The following is an 18,529-nucleotide window of genomic DNA, read 5'->3' as shown; positions in this document are numbered from 1 at the left end:
AAAGATCTTCTCCCAGTCCATGGGCTTTCTATTGATCTTGCTAGCTATGTCATTTGCCCTGCAGAAGCTCTGCAACTTTATGCAATCCCATTTGTCCAAACTTTCTTTGATTTGTTGTGTTTCTGGGTCTCTATTCAGAAAATTTCGGCCTGAGCCAAGGAGACCTAGGGTTTCTCCTAAAAAATAGGAATATAGATTGCTATTTCCTTTGATTTGTAATGAAAAACTGTGGAAGAATGAACAAAAATAACTAAATGAAGGATTAATAAACATGTAAGTGTACAATTTTTACAGGATTTTGATTTGGGAATCGTATGAATATATTGTTACCTCTTCTAGAAAGGGCTGTTGGAGATTTTCTGTGGGTGAAAGCATTGAGGGTTGAGTTTAGGAAAAGGAAGTCAGACACACAGCCATAGTTTATTAATTAATGTCTACCTCCAAATGAGAAACGCATCAGCCAAGAGTAAGCCCCAGAGAAAGAGGGGACAGAAGAAGGAGCTTAGAGGGCAGAGGTGGATACCCTGAAGTGGATGAGTGACCATGGACACTGATTTGTTCTCTCTTGGCCCTGCAATAGGATTGCAAACTTTCTTTAGGTTCAACATTTACAGATTGCATTCATTTTAGACCACACTTCTCAAACACACATTCAAATATGCCTTGTGATCTTGGTGGTATAAATCAATGCCTCAGGTGAAGAAGAATTCATCATACTGGTTTTTAACTTCATTTCTCATTATTCCTTTGTTTTGTTTTTATTAATGACATTGCCTTTTGTATATCTGGATGTTTTTTGTGTATTTAATGTTATCTTTTATGCATATTAAATGCATTGGCATTGTAAGTTAGTAAACTCTTTCTGGAACTAGAAAAATTATGAGTAAGTAAAGATAAAAGAGGGAAGTAAGCTATATGGTTAACTTTCCCCATAGCTAACCCATATAAATATAAATAATACAAATATATAACTAATATATATATAATCTAGGAAAATGCTAATGGGTTTTGTGGGAAGTGACTTACAAATGATTTTGTTTTAGGGTAAGTATTTTGCATTCTCAAATACATGGATGGTTTATGAGGAGAATAAATTCCTTTTGTGATCAGATAAAGTAGCTTTTGATTATACTAAAGGTGGAAGAAAATATTTGTGATAACACTGACTTCTTCAACAGAAAATCATATAAATGTGGTAGATAGAAGACAAGAAAAGACCGGTGAGAATGTATTTTCTTTTCATTATATAGAGGGACTGTGTAAATAAAGTGATAGGCTTAAATTTTTTTTTTTTTTTTTTTTTTTTTTTGGGTCCAGTCGTGGGGCCTGAACTCTGGGCCTGGGCGCTGTCCCTCAGCTCTTCAGCTCAAGGCTAGCGCTCTACCACTTGAGCCACAGCGCCACTTCTGGCTTTTTTCTTTTTGCTTATGTGGTACTGAGGAATCGAACCCAGGGCCTCATGCATGCAAGGCAAGCACTCTACCACTGAGCCACCTTCCCAGCCCCTTAAATATTTTTTAAAAGAATAGATAGATAGCCAGGTGCTGGTGGCTCACCCCTGTAATCCTAGCTACTTGGGAGGCTGAGATCTGAGGATCATGGTTCAAAGCCGGCCAGGCAGGAAAGTTTGTGAGACTCTTATCTCCAATAAAACCACTAGAAAAACCAGAAATGGTGCTGTGGCTCAAGAGGTAGAGTGCTCGCCTTGAGCTGAAGAGCTCAGGGACAGTGCCCAGGCCCAGAGTTCAAGCCCCAGGATGGACAAAAAAAAAAAAAAGATAGATAGATAGATAGATAGATAGATAGGCCAGTCCTGGGGCTTGAACAGGGTCTGAGTGCTGTACCTGAGTTTTTTTGCTCAAAGCCAAATCTCTACCACTTGAATCACAGATCCACTTTTGTCTTTTTGGTGGTTAATTGGAGGTAAGAATCTCATGGACTTTCCTGCCCAGGCTGGCTTTGAACTCCAACTCTCATATTTCAGACTCCTGAGAAGATAGGATTATAGGTGTGAACCACTGGCACCTGGCAGAAATTACATCTATATCTCTCTATATATCTCTCTATATGTATATTCTTTTCTTAAAATAACAAGCTTTATGGGGGAATAAAACTTTTTATCTCTTTGTTATAACCTATACTTGAATATAAACTGGGAAAAAAGGTAAAAAACGATTCAATTCTGAAAATTGAATTTTATTTTTTTGGTACTAGTGTTTGACCTTAAAGTTTTGTGTTAGCTGGATAGGTGCTCTACTGTTTGAGCCATGACTCAAGACCTTTTAGTTTTGGTTATTTTTGAGATAAGATCTCAAAATATAAGATCTCAAAATGTAAGATCTAAAAAATTTGAAATAAGATCCCTCAGGTTAGCCTGAACTTTAATCCTTATATTTACAATTCCTGTGGTAGCTGGGATAATAGGACCATGCCACCATCTCCAGCTTTTTCTGTTAAGATGGAGACCTTGAAATTCCACCCCCCTCCTTCCCCCCCCCTCCTTGAGCTGGCCTGGAAACTCCAGCCTCGAATCTCCTGATCTAAGCCTCATGTGTGATGAAAGCCATGTTCTACCATACATAGCTATTGGTTGACATGGGGTCTTGGTAACTTTTTGCCCTGGCTGGCTTTGAACCATAATACTCCTCATCTCCATCCCCTGATTAGCTAGGATTATAGGTTTGAGCCACTGGTGTCTACCTTTACAATCTGATTTTTATGTAAAGTTTTTCTTCTATAAGATGAAGAATGAAGATCACAAAAAGCAAAGACAGAATAATTTATTTGAATACATTTTTCTTTGAACAAAAATAAAAACAATGTTAGTAAGACATTTTCTTAAACATTTCGGAAGTCTTTTCAAAACCACCCTTGACAATCAAGTTGATTGACGATGAGAGAGAAGGCACAGTGTTCTTGCTGGGAAAACCATCCTTGTTATTTTGTGGCACAAATAACAAGAAATGAATTTGGGAATTAAAAAAAACTACAGCTATCTTAACAGTAATGAGAACTTAATTGTTTTAAAAAAAAACTACTGAAAAAAGCTTTACATATGTGGTTTCCATGTTTACAAGTGAGTTAGAACAGCATCAACACTGATGGAAGGGGAAATATGCATTAGAATGCATATGCCTATTAGAATGGGCTTTTTAGAGAAATACAATATAGAAAGAGCCTTAATTCCTTCTTCCCAGGCATCATGACAAATAATGTGCACTGAAGACTACTTCCCTACCACTGTCCTTTGTAGCATAACCACATCCTGTGTTCCTGTGTGTGTGTGTGTGTGTGTGTGTGTGTGTGTGTGTGGTGTGGTGTGGTGTGCATGGTTTATAAATGCTGCTCTTCTGCATTTAAAAGAGGTAATGAGTAAGGGATATTGGGCTTGATTTCTTCACTGATCACAGGTATTTTTCCTCAAAATATTCCTTCATTGTCTCACTTCAATGTACTCTTCGTCAAGAAAATTCACCTGATGAAGAGAAATAGAAGATACTTGATCTATTTCAAAGATTTTCCAGTTCCATAAGTAAATAGCTGCAAATAATGGCAGTGCTTTGAGATGACTCAAGAGAATTATATTTATTAGTAGGGGAAGTATAAACAATCATTACATTTTGTAGATAATCATCTTTTGAAACTCAAAGCGTGCTTACTTCGATGTCCTTTTTTCAAGATGCTAATAATTGACTTTGGGTTAAAAACAAAGGTTCAAGAATTTTTAATGGTGTCAACAACATCTCAAAAATACAAATAAAATATAAGTAAATAATTGGGCTGAGTACTAGAGTATGAACATTGAACACCATTCCAATTAGTTAACAGGCACACATACTCAGGAAAATAGTCTCAGAATCAAATAATAAAATTGCTTAACCATTTTTCCTACCGCAGAAGTGATTGTCAAGTAGAAGAAGCAGTAAGTTACCTAGCTAAATTTCCCCATCACTAACCTATGTTCTTATGAATGGGGGAGAAGGGATACCTGTGATACTGCATTATTGATAAAATTGATCTCCTAGTTTAACTGGTCTCAGAGAACAATCAGAAAAAGGTCCCTTCTATAGGGAATATTTATTTATTTGTTTATTTGTTTATTCAGGCAGCAAAAGAAGCTTATTTACGAAACTGCCGCCCCCGCTGTGCATGGTGGAGAGGCATGGCTGAAATAGATCCAGATGTGAACTCAGGGTCTGGGAACCACCTATGGTCAGATGGGAGGCATGTGGCCAGAAGTGGCCCAGGATGTGACTTGGCAGGAGGGGAAGGTGACTGCTTCCAGGTCTGCCAGTTACCTAGGTAACAGATACTGGGCAGAAACTTAGCCAAGAGGTAGGGAAGTGTCCCTGTGCAGACCTTACATTCCAGCCTTTTAATAATTATGAAAAAGGGTGAAGATCTCTCTGGCTACTTCCTGCTGGCAAGGGGTGTGGACAGTAGGGGTAAAAGGCTGAGATGTGGTCCCCTCTGGGAGAAGGCAGCAAGCAGCAGCTGTCACTTGGTGGGTGTGAGTCCTTAGATGAAGTCTGGAGGAAGTCTCATGAGGCAGAGAGGCAGAGTACAGAAGTGGTGTGGACGTGGATGTGAAGGCCAGCAATGGTATTGATGAAAAGTCTCCTGTGGTGTCTCAAGGCAGTTCGGTTCACAGAAAAGGGGTGGTTAGGAAATTCTCACATTTCCAACTCAAAAACCCCATCCGAGTCACGGCACCATAGGTAAGGTATATTAAATAGGTAGGTTTCATTAGGTAGCTGATGAAGAGAACACCATTCGCTATTCAAGCAGGAGACGTTTATTTACAGAACTGCTGCCCCCACCCTGCATAGTGGAGAGGCATGGCTGAAAAAGGAAGAGTAGGGCGGGGATATTTATTGTGAAAAGGAATTTTTACTTTTATGAAAGATCATTAACCTTAAAAATAAGCAAATAGGAGTCTACAAATTTATGAAATCCTTAAGAGATGGAATCTTGTTTAATTTCTCTTCTAGGCACATAATACGAAATGTTTGTGGATCAATCGTAAATAAAATAGTTTCTGAAAGAAGGAATAGATTCTACTTAATTGTTTTCAATTTTCAAGTGGGTAATATAAGTCTGTGTTCAAATAATATTTAAAATGCTGGCTCTTTAATTATATAAGGTGGAAGGTTGATGGTGAGAAAAAAAGAAAGCAAGACTTAGAAGACAAGGGAGGAAAGTGAGAGGCCTGGGTGGTCACTCAGGTTGGGGGTGAGAACATGAATTGATATCGTGGAGGGGTGATGGCCTTTCTAAGGAGCATCTCAACAATATGATGATGATGATGATTTTAAAAAGAGGTATTTTATGTGCCTGGAAAAGCATCTTTGCTTTGCTTTCAGCATTCAAATTTTATTTTTGAAATAAATTAATTATTCTCAAGAAAGTCAAAGCTTTTTCATGGGTTTGAAAGGCATCAATTTTCAGAAGATGATCTTTTTTCCCTTTCTTGAGAATCAGCTTTTTCCACACGCAAAATTGTTGCTACCATAGTTACAATGCTAACAGTATTTATTTCATTCTTTGGAGCTTTAAAAGTCTCAAGTTTTCATTTGGTTTGTTTGGATTCTGACGGGGGGGGGGGGAGGGAGGAGATGTTTAGAATAAAGGATGTATATATATATATATATACACACACACATATAAATGCATATACAAACATACAAACACATGCATAAACGTGTGTGTGAACACATATAAAATATTTATAAGCTGGCTGCCAGTGACTCACACCTACAATCCTAGCTACTTAGGAGGCTGAGATCTGAGGACTGTGGTTCAAAGCCAGTCAGGGAAGGAAAGTCTGTGAGACTCTTATCTCCAATAAACCAATAAAAGCCAGTAGTGGTGCTGTGGCTCAAATGGTAGAGCACTATCCTTTAGCACAAAAAAGTCCAGGGACAGTGCCCAGGCCCTTGGTTCTAGCCTGAGGACTGGAAAAAAATGTATATACATTATTACAAAAGCACACACATTAAATACATATATATTATATATATATATATATATATATATACATTAGATGTGTATATATATACACCTAAACACATATATGATATATAAACATTTATATATGTATAAATCTATGTTTAGATACCACAAACATAAAACACACATATATGCATATAAATGTGTATATATATATATAAGCACACACACACACACACATGTCTCAACCCTTAGTAGTAAGTGTGCTCATTAATCTTATTCTATCCTTACACAATGTATTCATGGATCAAAATACTTTGTACTGTATAAATATGTATAATTACTATGTGTTATCAAAAATAGAAAGAAAGGGAAGAACATAGGAAGAACATCCTATCATTCCACCCCAGAAAAAGAGTGAGGGATCATTTTAGAGTTTTAATTTTTAAATAATCATGGAAAAATAACTAATTCTATAGTATTCTGTTAGGTTCATGACGTGTTGCTTTAAACCAAGGTTCTTTTCTTTTCAAACCAGAAACTCCTAGATTCATTAGTGGCTGTTCCTAATTTACTTGACTGCAGTTAAGTTTTCTTACATGGGATCCTCAAGGTGTCTTGCCACTTATTTAGCCTTAGTCCCCCAGGATTGAGTTTCTGCTTCATCACATTTCTAGTGCATTCATTCACTCTTACCCACTGTTTCTGGTATTTACACAGAGATGTGCATGAATTACTTTGCTAGAACTGTTTTTTTTTTTTGCCAGAGGGGAAGTTCCAGTGTGTGGTTATTGATGTTCTTTTCAGAGTCAATAAGTGACAAATAAAGAAAGAATGGAAGATGATTTGTGGCGGTTATGCCTTGCAGGCAATTTATAGTCTACAAAACAACAGACGTTCATTTCATTATTTCAAAAGATGGTGGGCTTAGTTTCTCCATGGCAAACACGGACAGGCTTGCTAGTGATAGCCTTGAGCTTAACTGAACAACTGGTTTGCTGGCTTTGGCCTCCATCCAGGTTCTGTCCTCTCTGAGACTAATTCTCTTTGAATTGTTCTGTGTTAGGCCTTTAACTCTGTGCTAGGAACCTTTTGTTTGCTCTTCCTCCCCTTCATTTCTGAGTCCTATTTTTGGTAACACATCATCATGAGCACCAGAAAATCATGAAAGTAACCTCAAGTTTGAGAACTGGCTTGGGGGTGGGGGGAGAGTGATATTATAAGAGGGAGAAATACATTCAACAGACAATTGATTCTAGAATTCTGTGTGTCTGCTTGCTCAAGTGTATGGGCTCAGAAGATATTTGTGTGTTTGCCTGTTTCATTTATTTCAACATTATTCTGAGATGAGAAAGTGAAGTATGCCTTTTCAAATGTATGCAAGATATAATTTCCCATTTCACTATCTTTTTATTGAGGCTTTCAAGACATTTTTATGAGGCAAGCAGAGGCTAAGTGTTGAGCTTCTCCATTATACCACCAAGTGCAGACTCATACTTACTCTGGATCGTCTGGCTGTTGGGCAGGGATGTGCTGAATCACTTCATAAATCGTACCATGCAAATCTTGCCCTGATGTAGCATTGGAGGTTGGAATGGACCTACTTGGCATCTAGAAAATGTGACACATTAAAGAAAGTTAGCCCAAGATTAATTAGCCATGTTTCCATTATGCTGCACAGCAAAAAATAACTGGCAGTAGTGTTGGCTAGGGAAATAGAATGGTTTCTCATCCTTGGGGTGCTGTTTCTCCTTGCTGCAGGATCTTGCATTTGTCCTTTGGCACTTTGTACAGCAGCACAAGGAGGACAGCTGTCACTTTTTTTCAACATTTTAGAAGAAAACATAATGTAAAGAAAACATAATCGGAAGAAAAACAGCAAAAAAAAAGGACAGTTTAGGACAGTAGAGTATCTATATCCTTCTTTTATTTTACGTCTTTTTTTCCTGTGTGTGAGTGTGTGTGTCTGTGTATGTGTCTGTGTGTCTGTGTGTATGCACATGTGTGTGCATGCACACCAATGCTGGAGCTTGAACTCAGGGCCATTTGATATTACTTTCCAATTAAATGTGTAAGAGTAGCTTAAAAAAAGAATGTAGATCCCGCTATTCTAATCACATTGTAAGTGCAGAGCGGACAAAGGGAAATATTTTGGTTTGAATGTGGTAATCGGCTCTAAAAACTAAAGGCTCAGATGAATGTAGGAAGAATAGCAGTGTGTTTTTCTCATAAAAAATGATCACATATTTTATTGAAACTGACATCCATGTTTTGTTCTCATTACTTACGGTTCATATTTTCCTTCTTTATAAACATTGCCTTCTAATTATTTAAAGGCAGAGTTTCCTCCCCATCCACTACCTATTTTCATCATACTTCTACCTACTTACAGTTTTTCATTTTTGTACAACTCCACCAGGAAGTCTCTTTGCCCTGTGTAAGCCTAAGGAATTCTCTCTCTCATCTCAATTTGACCTGTGCATTATAGTGCCATGTCTTGGCTTTGTTCTTTTTTGATACAGTCTGCTTCCATTCTGCTTACTAAAGTTCTCTAGGGCAGCACTAGAACATGTGATTTGTAGAATCATTCTGTGTAGAGGAGATTTTGATGCATTTGAGATCAACTCTTCATTTTCTTTGGCCTAAAGATGGACTTGGGCATTGGTAAAACCAATTAACCAGCTTAGGTAACCCAATATTAAAACTATTAAACAAAAACTTTGTTCACTTTATGCAATGTCTTTCTTTCTTTCCAACTTCTGAAAAAGAGGCACTAACAATACACACACACACACACACACACGAACAGAGAGAAAGAAGAACAAGAGAGAAAGGAAGAGATATTACATTTATAAATGTACTTGGAAAAGTTAAGCAATTAATTGATTTTCAAAATCTAAAGAAATGATTGTTAGTTTATTTCTTTTCTTAGTGTCAACTTTGAGGTCTTGATTTTATTAATACTTTTCTTCTTTGGTCCATTTCCCATATAAATGTCCCTCTGGCTTCTCTCTCAGATCTACCTCCTGTGTCTTTGTCCTCTGCTTGTTGGTTTTGATTTCTCACTTCTTCCCCAAAGCACCTGGCATGGCCAATTAAGAATCTCTGCAGATCCTTCAGGAGTTTTCAGCTTTGAAAACAGGCATGGTTCCAAGTCAAGTCACTCAGTTAATGACTGAAATAAGTGGGGCTTCTGAGATGCAATTGAATGTCCCATATCTCTGTTTATGTTCTCGAGGACTATAGCAAGTTGAGTCAATTAATGTTGTCCCCTCCAATTAGTCCCTTACAAATAGCCTTCTGATTCATCCCAAGGCTAAATTTAAAGTTTCTTATTACATGAATCTCACTCCTATCCATTAAATTCCTAAGAATTTAATCCATTTAATTCCTAGGAATTAAAAAGTGGGCATTATATCAAATGAACTCTTTGCTTCAAAAAATTTAATTATAAGCCCTCTTAGTTCTTCATTTTCCTGGCCTCCCATTTGAAAATACACCTTCAAAGGGTGCTTTCTTTGACTGTGAGAATCCGTTTTAAATAAGTGACCCACCAAATATTTATTTTGCCTTTTTGGTTGTGGAAATGAAGTGTGAACCAATCTGCCTGAGATTGAATAAAGGGTGTTGCAAAGTCTTTCTAGAAGAGTTCTTTCCTTCATCAGTGATGGTGTGGGTGCTGGTGCTACTGACTTTCCCTTAGGGAGGATGAAATCCAATCAAGTCCTCTCCATTACTCACAGGGCATCTCTAAAACATAGTCTGTGGCTAGGAAATGTACTGGATGAACCTTACGCAGTGATAGAATGCTCTGAACAAATGAACTAGCCATTTCCTAACAGCAAATAGTCCTTTTAAAAAATGAAAGTGAGAATGCCCAGAAGCAAGTAATCCATTTATGGCCTCTTCCATTAAGTGGACTATCAGAGGGGAATAAAGAAGCAACAGTAAACTCAGTCCTATAAAAACTGTAAGAGTGTTCATGAGATGAGTAGCTCACAGATATTTTCTGCATATCTATTCAACAAAACTTATCATCTTAAAAGATAATTTGGGGGGGGGCTGGGAAGGTGCCTCAGTGGTAGAGTGCTTGCCTCACATGCATGAAGCCCTGAATTTGATTCCTCAGCACCACATAAACAGAAAAAGCTGGAAGTGGTATTCTGGGTCAAATGGTAGAGCACTAACCTTGAGCCGAAGAGCTGGGGGACAGCGCCCAGCCCAGAGTTCAAGCCTGGTGCTGAAAAAGTGGTTTCAACTTATAAAGACCCTTTACTCCCTTTAATTAAGGCACCTGTAGATAATAATAAGACATACTTGTATACTTTAGGTTTATACTATATTATAATTTCCTTATGAAGATCATGAAGTACCTTTAAAGATGCAAAAATTATCTTTGAAATGTGCTCAGGAGTTATGAAGGAGCATGAAGAGAAACTGAGCAAAGAGATCAGTAAAGTTATGATCATCTAAGTAAAGTGGAATAATTCCAACCAGGAATTCCTGATCCTCTGTTTATTCAGTTCTCTTGCCCTTGAACTGAATTAATTCCCTCTTCTCTGAGCTTGCCAGGTAAAGAATGTTCATTAATTAGCATAACTTCCTTATTTGTGTTAGCTTTTCTTATAAAGGCTGAGAAAAATGCTTTCCTCTTCCTTACTGAATCAATCAGCACTACTTAAATCTGTAAGGGGTAATGCCGCCGCTGGACCACACTGCCCAAGTGCTTAAATGAAGCCTGCTGACACCTCTGGTAAAGCAGAATTCTACTTGTTGGTTAATCAGCCAGTAGAAAAACCAACCCTAGGAACACCAGAAGCATCTGGAAAAGCAACAAATTCGTATATTCCAAAGTCATCCAGAGCATCTTCATGGCCTGAAATGGAAAAACAATACTACTTAGAAATCCAATGTTTTCTTTCATTTACTGTTGCATTTGTAAAAACCTTTGTAAGACTTACCATTATTTTTTTGCCTTAAATACTATGTTTACAAAACTAACTTAACATTCCCTAACCCCTCATTGCCATTGATGGGTGCTGAAAATCAATCCTTCTCAAACTGAGAACTGAATTGGAATAATTATTCCTAAAGCTTGTTGTGTGATCAGTGTATAACATATTCAAACACCCACATATGGACAAAATTGTACTTTGTAATCCTTATCAGATACTTGTGAAACTTAAAGCTTCAGCCTGGAGGTCACAGCAGACCCCAAACCACCCATAATATAGACTACATCTTACTAGATCTAACAGAGACCAGTAGTACAGAAGGTAATAAGTAAATAACTATAGCTTGTCAGCCATACAAAATATAGTGCAATACAATATGCTTATCATCTAATCTTCATCTGGAAAATGACCGGAATTGGGGTAGCTGAGGGGTACAGGTAGTGGAGGCCCTTCTTCTCTGTGGCATTCAGTCATTTGTAAGTGAGCAAGGGCTAGACATGAAGGCCCATCTTTATTAGGTATCCAGATATCATATGATTACCTGTAGTATTTTATTTGTTTCATAGCAACTCTAGAAGGAAGTTTTTTTTTTAATTATATAGCTCAAGGAGTCAAGGTCAAGAAAATAACTTTCCCAAGGAGAAACATGGCATGCCAAAGTTGGAAACCCAGCATCCTGTGTCACAAAAGCCTGATGAAGGTAAATAAGATTCATCTGGGGACAACGAAGCAACACTGGCCCTTATTATAATTCCCTTTCCTCTTCTCCATACCACAGAGCTGCCTACTATGTCTCCCTTAGGAATTAACAAAATGAGAGAGATCTTTAGCCTTTTCTGACTACTACTAATAAGGTTGATGAATGAGCTTAAGCAGAAGTCATTGTCTTTGGGGAAGTAACTTGATCTCTCTGACTTTTAGTGGTGGTCTTGACTGTAAAATGGAGTTGCTAGTAAATTGTCCAGACTCAGGTACCTTAAACAGGACCAAAATAGAGACAACATTTTGTGAAGGGAAGGCACTGATATAAAGTGAGGGACTGTTTCCATTACATTAACTTACGTTATTTATGTGACACAGATCATATAGTATCAGTGAATCTCAACAGTATTAACATATATTAACAGAGCTCTTTTCAGCTCAACCATTACCTGAAAATGTGTGAGTTTTCCTGTATTCTGTTTCTGGCCTGAAAAGACAAATTGTTATTAATATCAAAGATAATAACTGAAGGGAAAAAGTTAAGAAAAAATTCATAGAAATATATACATTACCTGCCTTCTAGCTTCTGTTTTATAGCTAAACCAAAAAGCAACAAACAAAAATACAGTAAGATGTTTTTCTTAGTATATATCTACAACTTATTTTTTTCTAATTTTAACCTACCTTTGTAGGGTTGATATTTTTTCCACAGAAAGAGAATACTCATGGATATAATCAAAAATAGAGATATTCCAGTGATACTTGCTAACGGGGACAGAGATTTCCCTTTCTGCTCAAGCTTCTCCAGTCCTACATAAAAAAATAGACATAGTAATCTTTAGTAATTAATTAGATCATCACTTGAAATATTTATGATTTTTAATCTTAAACAAGATATTATTCCAAGTCTTTCCACCCTCCTCTCCCCCCACCAAATGGAAGACGTGCACTTAGTTGAGAATAGTTTTGGAACTCCCTGGGGACATTTGTGATTGGAAATGTGGCCAGTGCTGCGGGGGATAATACTGGCACATTGCTAAAGATGTAGCAAATACCACATGCCATAATTCTCAGTTGTGTTTGCTACCTTAACTTAGATGAGTTCCAGCTCATTGTCCCTATGTCTCCAGATGTTAGTCTGTTTCCTCCAGTCTCTCTTTATTAGTGCCATTCAACAGTGTGAACTTTCTTTGGAAGTGATGGTATTTAAAAATTAAAGGTTTTTCTTTTTCTTCCTTCCATTCTATTTTTTTAGCTCCCTTATCGAAGATTAGATGGCTATGGTCTGTAGGTTCATTTCTGGGTTTTCAATTCTATTCCATTGGTCCTGAGGTCTGCTCTTGTGCCAGAAAGACAGCCTCTTCAGTAAATGGTGCTGGCAAAACTGGTTAACTACTTGTAGAAAACTAAAGCTAGATCCTTATATATCACCCTGCACCAGAATCAACTCCAAATGGATCAAAGACCTCGGAGTCAAAGCAGACACTCTGAAAACATTACAGGATGGAATAGGAGAAACCCTAGGTCTCCTTGGCTCAGGCCGAAATTTTCTGAATAGAGACCCAGAAACACAACAAATCAAAGAAAGGTTGGACAATTGGGATATTGGGATTGCATGAAGTTGCAGAGCTTCTGCATGGCAAAGGACATAGCTAGCAAGATCAATAGAAAGCCTAAGGATTGGGCGAAGATCTTCACTAGCCATACAACAGACAAGGGTCTCATATCTAAAATATACTTGGAACTCAAAAAATTAAATCCCCCAACAAGAAATCCTCAAAGAAACAACTGCCCAATAAATAAGTGGGCTAAAGACTTAAAGAGAAACTTCTCTGAAGAAAGAAGGATGGCCAATAGACACATGAAGAAATGCTCAACCTCCCTAGCCATAAAAGAAACGCAAATCAAAACAACATTGAGATACCACCTCACCCCAGTTAGAATGGCAAAAATCAAGAACTCTAATAACAACAGATGCTGGAGGGGATGTGGACAGAAGGGAACCTTACTTCATTGTTGGTGGGAGTGTAAACTTGTTCAACCACTTTGGAAAGTAGTATGGAGGTTCCTCAAAAGACTCCACATAGAGCGCCCCTTTGACCCAGCAATCCCACTTTTGGGCATTTACCCAAATTTTTACAAACAAGACTACACTAAAGCTACCAGCACGACTATGTTTATTGCAGCATTATTTACTATAGCTAAGATATGGAACAAACCCAGTTGCCCCTCAGTAGATGAATGGATCAAGAAAATGTGGTATATATACACAATGGAATTCTATGCCTCCATCAGAAAGAATGACATTGCCCCATTTGTTAAGAAATGGAAAGTCTTGGAAAAAATTATATTAAGTGAAGTAAGCCAGGCCCAAAGAAACATAGGTCCCATGGTTTCCCTTATTTGCAATATCTAGTATATGTCTAAGTCAAGCAGAAAAGATCAGATAAGGTGATGTTAGGGAAATGAACCCTAAGATATTTATTCAAATATTTTTCTTTCATGTGATTGTTTCTAACACATTTATAAGATTATTTCTTTGTTGCTTTGTATGTCCCTCCCCCACAGTATAACCCCTGCTTTCACTGTTTTTGATGTGGGTATAATTTGTGGAGGGGAAGGAGAAAAACACATCGTTTAAATAGGGATACAGGTGGACCCATTGCAACAATGAGATATACAAGTCATTATGTCGAAAACGAACTTTACAACTTTGGCACGGGGTGTGGGGGAGGATGGGAAGGGATGGAAAGGGGAAACAAAAAGGAGGCTACAAAGCTTGATAAGAAATGTACTCATTATCTTGCCCATGTAATTGGAACCCCTCTGTACAGTATTTTCACAATAAAAAGTTAAATTAAATTAAATAAAAAAAATAAAAATTAAAGGTTTGAAAGGGACGTGTTTATTTCCAAGTACAGTTTGCTATTCTCATTTTTAATCAATCAAGAGCCACCCCAAATAAACAAAGTGTGTTTTTTTTGTAAATATTTGGTCTCAACTTGTGACTAAAATTTGCTTTGTTTTTATAAGTCATTCCCTTCATTGATGTCACTATATAAAAATATAGTGCAATGTATAGAGCAATGTATGCTCAGTGCTTAGAACATTTCAGGGAACGTGGTACAGATTCACTCAGTTAATGTTCATGACAGTCTTATTAGGGAGGTAGTGTTTTAACATCTTTTGTATGATGAGGTGAAGAAGCGGAGGTTTTCTCTAGGTTACTCAAGTTATAAGTGATAGATGCTACCTCCAGTTAATGTTATCTTACTACAGTTTATCAACCATGCCTGTGTTAATAGCAGCTCCAGACTGTATTACATTTAGTCAGATAGTTAAACTGCACAGCAGGAAGTAATTAAGGCCTCCAACAAACAAGAGTAACAGATGCCTTCCATATAATTATGTGACTCAGATTTTGATGTGGAAATGAATGATGGCAGCCCTATGTGCCCAGGTGATGTGGGAGCGACACTCCTTCTGCTCTCCATCAGTCAAACAGCCTGGAAAACCTGGTGGTGAAGAATATGGCAGCCACTAAGTTCTGCAGCAAATCCTTAGTCTGCATCCTGTTGCTTTCTACCATAAAGCCTCTGTTGATGGCTCCAGCAGCAAGAGAAGCAGGAACTCTTCCTATTTTCCTTTTCTTGGTATGAATCTATGTAAATGTCATTGGCTAGTTCATAAACATTATTTTGATATTTTAAATCTTCCTAGTTTTTCCACAATGTAGTACAGATAATATACCAAACTCAAGTAAACAAGTCATGGGAAATCATGTTATCTTTTTATAAATTTCTCCACGTGGTGCTGTTCTAGTATTATATTGAAGCTCTGAAGAGATAAACAAGGTGCTTTTCATGACCAAAAGTAAGTTTTCTGGTCAGACGCCAGTGGCTCACACCTGTAATTCTAACTACTCAGGAGACTGAGATCTGAGGATCACAGTTTGAGGCCAGCCTGGGCAGGAAAGCCTGTGAGACTCTTGTCTCCAATTAACCACCAGAAAACAAGAATTGGTGCTGTGGCTCAAAGTGATCAAGCACTAGCCTTGAGCAAAGAAGCTCAAGGACAGCGCCCAGACCCAAATTCAAGCCCCAGAACAAACAAACTTTCAGGCATTCTGACATTCAGAAAACTACATTCTTTTTTTTTTTTTTTTTTGTCGGTCTTGGGGCCTGAACTCTGGGCCTGGGCACTGTGTCTCAGCTCTTCAGCTCAAGGCTAGTGCTCTACCATTTGAGCCACAGGGCCACTTCCAGTTTTCTGAATAGTTTATTGGAGATAAGAGTCTCATGGACTTTCCTGCCCAGGCTGGCTTTGAACTGTAATCCCCAGATCTCAGCCTCCTGAGTAGGTAGGATTACAGGCGTGAGCCACTGGCGCCTGGCTGATAACTACATTCTTAAAACAGGAGAAAAGGACTATTTGTAGGTACATCTGATATCTATTTTTCTTTTCTTTCTTTCTTTCCTTCTTGCCTGCTTGCTTGCTTGCTTTCCTTCTTTCTTCCTTCCTTCCTTCTTTCCTTCCTTCCTTCCTTCCTTTGTTTCTTTCTTTCTCTCCTTCCTTCCTTCCTTCGTTCCTTCCTTCCTTTCTTCCCTCCCTCTCTCCCTCTTTCTTTCTTTCTCTCTCTCTTTCTTTCTTTTTTTCTTTCTTTCTTTCTTTCTCTCTCTCTCTCTTTCTTTCTTTCTCTCTTTCTTTCTTTGTGAAAATACCATACAGAAGGGTTACAATGACATGAGCAAGGTAATGAGTACATTTCTTATCAAGCATTGTTGCCTCCTCTTTTGTTTCCTCTCCCTATCCCTTCCCATCACTTCATACCCCCCAGCGCCAAAGTTGTAATCCTCGTTTTTCGCCATAGTACATCTCATTGTTGCAATGGGTCCACCTGTATCCCTATTTAAACAATTTGTTTTTTTTCTTCCCCTCCACAAATTATACCAACATCAAATACAGTGAAAACAGGGATTATACTGTGGGGGAGGGGCATACAAAGCAACAAAGAAATCATCTTATAAATATGTTAGAAACAATAGCAAGAAAGAAAAACCATTTGAGTCCTTATCTTGGGGTTCATTTCACCTAACATCAACTTATCTGACTGTTTCTGCTTCTCTCAGACATATACTAGTTATTGCAATTAAGGGAAAGCATGGGACCTATGTTTCTTTGGACCTGGCTTCCTTCAAGAAAATGTGGTATGGGACTGGGAAGGTGGCTCAGTGGTAGAGTGCTTGCCTTGCATGCATGAGGCCCTGGGTTCTATTCTTCAGCACCACATAAGCAAAAAGAAAAAAGCCGGATGTGGCGCTGTGGCTCAAGTGGTAGAGCACTAGCTTTGAGCTGAAGAGCTGAGGGACAGCGCCCAGGCCCAGAGTTCAGACCCCATGACTGGACCCCCCCCAAAAGAAAAAAAAAAAGAAAATGTGGTATATATACACAATGGAATTTTATGCCTCAATCAGAAAGAATGACATTGCCCCATTTGTTAGGAAATGGAAAGGCTTGGAAAAAATTATATCTATTGTTTTTAAACAGTCATTTAAATTTTGGGGAAAGAAATAAATGTAGCAATATTAAAAAGTGAGCGAGAATGATAGTGTACTGGTTGGTGTCAGATATAGGGTAGACCATCATAAAATGGAACAGAAAGATAGCTGGCCTTTTTGCTTCATTCAGAAGTTGTATAATATACAATATTTTCCTAGTATAGTGAATTAGTCTTTAGGTTTGGAACTACTTTAGCATCTGGTAAATTTTGGGAGGTCTTAAATACATCTGCATACAATATACTGTGTACTTTATGTAAGCCACTTGACTTTCAGGATTTTGATTTTCATATTACTACAGTAAGAAGATGAAATCTAGCTTTAAGTTGTCTTCTTGCTCTGCTCTGCTATGATTTGGGGCAGACTGTTTGTATGAAGCTTAATATGTAAATAGGATACAGTATCATTGTAATAACTCAGTGTCAACATATGTACTATATATGTATATATATATATATATATATACTATATTAACATAGGTTAAAGGATGGGTAACACATAATTCACAAATAACAAGAAAATATATATTATTCTTGTCAATTTGATATAGCTGGTTGATTCTCACAAGTACTTAGGACTTTTGTTCAACTCTTACATCTATAATTAACTAGGGGTGAAGTTCAACCATGTTTTGTCAAAATTAAACTTCAAATAAATGCTTGATGGCTATCCAAATTCAGTAACATTACTATGTTAATTGATATTTCATAGGATAAAAGTATTATAATGATGTACATTGAAACTTTATTCATCATTACTTGGATGACTTTGTTGAACTGAATAAGTGTTTGAAGACTAAAGGAATTTTCTTCAGCTTTTTTTGTGTGTGTGCCATACATAATGTAATGATTGCAGACAGAATATTTAAATTTAATCTATATTGCTATATTTTCCATAATTTCTTTAAATGTAGATAAGCCAATTAAAGATAAAATCATCTGAGATTTTAAAAGTAGTATTTTCATATTTTTTGTATATTGTATATATATATGTGTGCATAAAAGCAGATGTGTATATGTTCCCCATTTACTTGGTGTAGTTGTATCCTATGAATAATAATGAGTATAAGAAAAAAATTACAGAACTACTTTTAGGTACAGATAAGAAATTGTCACTAAAATAATGGCCACAATAAGTGCTAACAGAGAGACTGGAATATATGTTGGAGTTGAATTTTTTTCCTGTTAATATGTGTTCCAAGGTTTTAAAAATCAGCAAATAGACTCTAAAAGTCAGTTTTTCCCCTAACCTTTTTTAACACCACACATCTTTTACTTCATGATGAAAATCAGGCCGTCTTTACCAAAATTCAGTAGCCCTTGAGCCTTAAGAAAGAGTTAAGTGTTAATTTATTCTATTGAAGCT

The 18,529-nt window shown here is 37.3% G+C and overlaps 1 protein-coding gene across 4 annotated transcripts in view; it reads right to left on the bottom strand.

Moving 5' to 3' along the window:
- Positions 1 to 2,759: 2,759 nt before the first annotated feature.
- Hepacam2 (HEPACAM family member 2) overlaps positions 2,760 to 18,529 on the bottom strand; it is a 37,517-nt gene continuing 21,747 nt past the window's right edge. For 2 of the 4 annotated variants that reach the window (XM_042684659.1, XM_042684661.1), the window contains exons 5-10: positions 12,291 to 12,416; positions 12,179 to 12,203; positions 12,056 to 12,093; positions 10,752 to 10,825; positions 7,451 to 7,560; positions 2,760 to 3,475 (exon numbers count right to left, since the gene is read on the bottom strand). In XM_042684659.1, coding sequence (XP_042540593.1) covers positions 3,472 to 3,475; positions 7,451 to 7,560; positions 10,752 to 10,825; positions 12,056 to 12,093; positions 12,179 to 12,203; positions 12,291 to 12,416 — 377 coding nt within the window. In that variant the 3' untranslated portion in view covers positions 2,760 to 3,471. Of the gene's footprint in view, positions 3,476 to 7,446; positions 7,561 to 10,751; positions 10,826 to 12,055; positions 12,094 to 12,178; positions 12,204 to 12,290; positions 12,417 to 18,529 lie in introns of those variants that run through there. The other 2 variants (XM_042684660.1, XM_042684662.1) reach the window with 1 other exon arrangement.

Source organism: Dipodomys spectabilis, unplaced genomic scaffold, assembly GCF_019054845.1.
Source record: "Dipodomys spectabilis isolate Male_0828 unplaced genomic scaffold, ASM1905484v1 ptg000089l, whole genome shotgun sequence".
Lineage (NCBI taxonomy): Eukaryota > Metazoa > Chordata > Mammalia > Rodentia > Heteromyidae > Dipodomys > Dipodomys spectabilis.
The sequence above is the reverse complement of the archived record's forward strand: the minus strand, read 5'-3'. Positions and strand labels throughout refer to the sequence as shown.